Genomic DNA, 6,044 nt, shown 5'->3' with positions numbered 1-6,044 from the left:
CACCGAGCCGGCGGCGCGGGACCTCGCCGCCCAGTACGAGGCCGCGGACCTGCCGAGCTCGCGCACGGCCTACGTGAAGACGTCGGCGACGAGCGGCCCGGCCCTCGTGCTCGTGCACGGCTTCGACAGCTCGGCGCTCGAGTTCCGGCGGCTCCTGCCCGAGCTCGAGCGGCGGGGCGTGCGCGCGATTTGAATTAACCGAGACGCAAAACCATACGCTCTCCCGACTGGACGAGACTTCCACCGACCGGCGACCTCGGCCAAAATCGGCGGCGGGACGCCGTCCGCCGGGGGCGAGGAGCGATACAATGCGTCGAGCCAAGTCGCTAGGCTGAGATGCACCTCTCCATGGAGCTCTCGGGGGCGAGATGGTCCCAGGCGGAGCCGATGACGTCGCGGTGTGCCCCCAGGAAGATGTGATTTTGCGGCGATTTTGACCTTGGCCAATCGCGGAGCGCCTGGGCCAACTGGCGCAATGGTCGCGGGTGGCTCGTCGCCGAGCGACTCGCTCGTCGCGCGATCGACGAGCGACTCGCTCGTCGCGCGCTCGACGCCGCCGACGTGCTGCGCGACGGCCAAACGGCGTTGCAAGAAACTCGTCGTCGGCCTCGCCCTCGTCGCCGCCATCGTCGCGCTGGTCTACTCGCGGCTCGCCTGGACCGGGCCCGGCGCGGCCCGCACGAAGCGTTGGTACCGACCGAGCACCTGGCGCGACTACGCGAACTCGCTGACGCCGACGAACTCGAGCGCGCGCCTCGCGCACCTCGAGCGCGACGAGCGCAACGCGTCCGCGGCCGTCGCGGCGCTCGCCGCGTCCTCGGAGCTCCTCGCGGGTCGCGTCGACGAGCTCGAGCGCGAGGTCGCGGCGCTGTCGGCCGGCGGCGGCGGCGGGTCCGGCGCGTCGTCCCAGGAGACGCGCGACGCGCTGCGGAACGCGAGCCTCGAGGTCGCGCGGCAGGGCGAGGCCGTCGACGCGCTGCGGTCGCGGCTCGACGAGGACGAGAAGGAGGAGAAGAAGGACGTGGCGCAGCTCCAGCAGAAACAGAGCTCCGAGGCGGCGACGTTCCAGGGCTACGCGGACAAGGCCGCCGGCGACGCGGAGGCGCGGCTCGACGCGAAGATCGACGCGCTCGAGCAGTCGCTCGGCGAGTACCGCGAGGCGACGGGCGCGAAGCTCGACGACGAGCGCGACCTCATCTACCACTGGATCGCGGGCACGTTCACGCTCCTCTGCTGCCTCATCGCCGCGGCCGGCGCCTTCAGCCACAGCCGCGCGTTCGCGTTCCCCGAGGTGCAGCGGAAGATCCTCGCGCTGCTCTGGATGCCGCCGATCTACGGTTTGTGCTGCTGGCTGAGCCTGCTCTACCCGCTGGCGGCGCCGGGCCTGAGCATGGTGCGCGACGGCTACGAGGCCTACACGATCTGGGTCTTCGTGTCGTTCCTCGTGTCCGTGCTCGGCGAGGAGGCCGACGGCGACGCGGAGGCGGGCTTGCCCACGCCCGGACGGCGGGGCCGCAAGAACCAGCGCTCCAAGTACGCCGTCGTCGTCGCGAAGCTCGCCGCCGACGACGACTCCGGCGCCCACGTGCTGCCGCGCGCGTTCTGCCCGCCGCCGTGCTGCGGCCGGAAGCCGCCGGCGAAGAAGTTCCTCCGCCAGTGCATGATCGCGGTGCTCCAGTTCGTGCTCTTCAAGCCCGTGCTGAGCGTCGGCGACTACGTGCTGACCATGGTGCCCTACGAGCGCGCGAGCCGCGAGCCCTGGGTCGACCGCGCGCGGCTCGTCGTGCTGGTGTGCATGAACGTGTCCGTGTCCGTGGCGCTCACGGGCCTGCTCAAGGTCTACCACGCGACGGCGCACCGCCTCGAGCGCCACGGGCCCTGGCCCAAGTTCTGCTGCGTCAAGGGCGTCGTCTTCCTCACGTTCTGGCAGGGCACGGTCATCTGGGCGCTCACGTGCTCCGAGTCCGCGAACCCGTTCGCGTCCAAGGAGATGGCGGACGCGGTGCAGAACTTCCTCATCTGCGTCGAGATGTTCGTCGCGTCCGTCGTCCACTCCTACACCTTCTCCGCCGACGAGTGGCAGCCGGGCTACCGGCCCCAGCCCCAGATCCAGGTCAGCGACAACTTCGCCGCGGGCGACTTCTTCAACGACGTCAAGTACGCCTTCGCGCGCGGCTCCGTGAGCCGCAAGGCGTCGACCTACGACGCGCGGTCGCCCCTGTCGCCGGGCTCCGAGGAGGACCTCGCGTCGCCGGACGCGGCGTCCAAGGCGGGCGACGACGCCGCCGTAGGCGGGGGCGGCGACGCCGCCGCGCCGCCGCCGCCGCCGCCGCCGCCGCCGCGGACGCCGTCGGCCGACGGCCGCGGGCCCGAGGACGCGGAGGTGTGGTCCGCGGCGCCGGCCGCCGCCGCGAACGACGGCGACGCGTCGTCCGACGACGAACAGGACGGCCGGCGCGCGTCGCTCCTCGAGGCGCAGCTCACGGCGACGCGGTCGGGCCTCCGGCCCGTGCCGTCGCCCGAGAAATCAGTCCCCTCGCCCGAGCGGGACTAGGAATTATAGAGCTGGTGGTAGGACGTCGTCACGGACGCGAGGGTCCGGTCCGGCGAGTAGAGGCGCACGGACCGCGAGAGGAACCGCTTCGACTCCGAGAAGTCGGGCTCGACGTCGCCGTTCTCGTCCGGGACCGCGCCGCGGATGGAGATGGGCAGCTGCTGGCCGCCGGGCAGGTCAGCCTCCGGCTCGGTGATGAAGACGCCCGCCTCGATGTAGAACGCCTTGTCCCGCTCGATGGACAGCGGCGCGAGCACGTAGGCGCCGCGCGAGAGCACGAGGCAGCAGCCGACGTCGCGGAAGACGACGAACTCAAAGTCGGCGTCGAGCGACGCCGTCGCGACGTCGCCGAAGCTCTCGAGCGTCTGCACGGCGTCCCCCGCGGCGTCGTAGACCGTCAGCGCGCGGAAGAGGCGGTCGCCGTCCGTGTGGAGCTCGAGGTCCTGCTTGAGCACGTTGACGGCGCCCCGGCCCGGCTTCCGGATCGTCGCGTCGCCCTTCCAGTCGCCCGCGAGGGCGAAGACGTCGCCGACGTCGGCGACGGCCGCGCCGTTCACCCGGGCGTTGGCGCCGATGCGCACCTCGTCGAGGTAGGCGACGCGCGCGAGCGAGCCGCCGCCGTCGTAGGACGCGACGACGCGCACGCGCTCGTCGTCGGCCACGGCGAGGCCCGCCTCCGCGGCGAAGGTCGGCGCCGACGCGGACACGAGGTTGTGCGCCGCGTGCTCCGCGCTGAAGGACCCGTCGAAGTCCCCCGTGACCGCGCCCGGCGGCAGTTTCAGCGACACGACGGTCTCGTTGTCCTCGTCGTCCCAGCTCAGCGCCTCGTCGACGCCGGCCTTGGACGCCTTGACGCAGGACGTGTAGCGCCGCCCGTCGCACTGCGGGTCCCGCGACGCCTCCTTCCGCAGCGCGTCGACGAGCACGGACCGGCACTTGCCGCGCCACATGCCGCCGTTGAACTCGCAGAACCGCTCGTACTCCGTGTCCGTCTCCTTGGCGCGCAGGAGGGTGCCAGGCCGTTGCGTGTGCGGGCTCCTCGAGAAGCCGTGGCATGTCGCGAGCAGTAGGATCTTCATCGCTGCCATATTGCGGCGCAAAAAGAGGATCTTCATCGCTGCCATTGCGGCGCAAAAGCCTCAACATCGACCTCGATAAACTGCAAGCATTAGATTTCGAGGTGCGATGGCAGCCCGCAAACCAGAGCGACGACGACGACGACGCATCGCGTCGGTCCTGCTCCTCGCGGCGTCCCTCGCCGGCGCGGCGGTCGTCTTCCACCGCAACCGACCACAGACGACGATCAGCCTCGCGTCGACGGCCGTGCCGAGCAAGCGCAAGGTCGTCAAGCTCCTGACGAACCAGGACGTGAGAGAAAACATCATCTGCGACGATCTGACGTTCGCCTACTGCGGCGACGCGACGTGCAACACGCTGACGAACAACACGGCGGCCTGCGGCTGCAAGATCTACCGCGGCCGCGCGGCCAAGTTCCAGCTCGACACGACGACGGCGCTGTTGGTCGCGAGCCGGACCTACCGCAAGGCGGTCATGGCCGTCGTCGACGGCGACAAGCACCGCGCGACGACGCTCATCTGCGACGCCCTCGACGACGGCACCCTCTACGAGGAGGCCGGCTTCCCCACAAAGTACGGCAGCGTGAGCCTCGACGAGGACGACGCCGTCCTCGGCTCCGTCGCGGACATGAGCTCCTGCATGGGCGCGCCCTGCTCCTTCACCGACTCCTGGAACAAGGACTGCGACGCGACCTGCATCTGCCCGACGACGGAGGCCGACGAGAACACGTGCGTCAAGAACGGCTGCAAGGCGACGTACTGGGACGACCTGCGCACGCTCGAGGACGTCATAGACGCCGTCGCCGACGACTTCCAGGAGGACGGCGGCGGCCTCGTCGGCGACGTCGCGGACGGGAAGAAGTGTCGCGCGCTCTGCACCGTGCACCATAAGGCATAGTTTCCGCCATCGTGCCGTTAATCCAAATGGGCAGCGCTTGACAATGGACAAGTTGTTTACATGTACATGCAGTGCTGTTTTGATCACGGCGCTCTGCACGGTCACCGCCGCAGAATCGGTCGTCGTCGTGCAGAGCGGCGACGAAGGCGCGCGGCGCACCTACGCGCCCGCCATGCACGGTCGAGCGCTGGGCCGCCGCCGCGGGCTATGCCTACCAGTTTAAACTTGTCAACGCGAGCGACCTCCCCGACGCCTGGGCCGCGCACGCCGACGAGAGCCGCGCGAACTCGCTGAAAAAGCAGCGCGGCTGCTTCTTCACGTCGCAGAAGGCGCGGCTCCTGCGGGCCGTCGCCGCGGAGCGGGCGCTCGACGGCTGGCTGCTCTACGCGGACCTCGACGTCGCCGTCAACCGGCGCGCGACCTTCCGACGACGCGCCGCCGTCGCCCACGGCCGACGCCTTCGCTCGGCTCCTCGAGACGCTGCGGCGCTGCAGCTTCGCGGCGCAGGAGAGCTGCGGCGCGACGCCGAACGCGGGCCTGCTCCTCTTCCGCGCGACGGGCGGCCGCAATCTCATCCTCGACGCGTGGCACCGCGCCCTCGAGCGCGTGTTGCGGATGCGCTGGCCGCGGGTGCGCTCCTACTGCGGCGGCTGCAGCGACCAGCGCGTCCTCGGCGAGACGCTGATCCGCTTCCACGCGAGCCGCGCGGCGAACGCGAGCTACGACGGCGTCTGCGCGCGGAACGCGGACCGCCGAGGGCCCGGCGACCTCGCGGGCCAGTTCTCCGACTGCTTCGCGCGGCACTTCTCGCGCGTCTCGCGGCGGTCCTGCGGCGACCAGCGCTTCCTCCCGGAGAGCGGCATCTGCCTCCTCCCGGCGTCGACGCGCCTGAACATCCACGACCACGCGCCGCAACTGAAGGAGAAGGTCCGCGACGACGCCTTCGTCCACTCGAAGGTCGAGAAGCGCCAGCGGAAGGCCATCGCCTCCTGGGACGACGCCTAGGTCAACGTTGTGTATACGGGGGAAACACGGGGGCCTGAGTGGAGCGGGGTCGGGAAGAGAGGCCGGGGCGGTTGAGAGTGCGCTCTCTTGCGGGCGGGTGCGCGACGATCCGCGCCTCGCGCGGCGGCGGTCGCTGGACGTCGCGCGTCGGTGTGCTCGCACGTTCTTTTTTCTTTTTTTTCGTAGCGGGGTCGGAGGGGAACATTTTGGGTCTTGGTCTTTCTGTGTGCGGGGCCGCGCCGCTTCTAGCCGCTCGGCTTGACTTGGCCGCCGGCGCCCTTCTGCATCATGAAGAACGCGCCCGCGCCCGCGGCGAGGACGACGACGATGACCACCACGACGATGATGATGACCATGGCGCCGCTGTCGTCGTCGTCGCCGCCGCCGCCGCCCGCCGGCGTCGCGGGCGACGGCGCCGGCGAGATCGACGGCGCCGCCGTCGGGTCGGGCGAGGGCAGCGGCGTGTCGACGGTGATCGCGACCGTGGACGCCGCGATGGCCGTCGTCGACG

The 6,044-nt window shown here is 70.7% G+C and overlaps 1 protein-coding gene across 1 annotated transcript; it reads left to right on the top strand.

Annotated features, from left to right (window-relative positions):
- Window positions 1-1,204: 1,204 nt before the first annotated feature.
- On the top strand, window positions 1,205-2,080 carry AURANDRAFT_12252 (hypothetical protein; the record flags this gene model as incomplete). Its single annotated transcript, XM_009038767.1, has 2 exons — window positions 1,205-1,450; window positions 1,556-2,080. Coding segments are annotated over 2 exons (771 nt in total), but the record flags the coding sequence as incomplete, so codon positions are not given.
- Window positions 2,081-6,044: the final 3,964 nt, after the last annotated feature.

This window comes from Aureococcus anophagefferens (assembly GCF_000186865.1).
Source record: "Aureococcus anophagefferens unplaced genomic scaffold AURANscaffold_9, whole genome shotgun sequence".
Classification (NCBI taxonomy): Eukaryota; class Pelagophyceae; order Pelagomonadales; family Pelagomonadaceae; genus Aureococcus; species Aureococcus anophagefferens.
The sequence above is the reverse complement of the archived record's forward strand: the minus strand, read 5'-3'. Positions and strand labels throughout refer to the sequence as shown.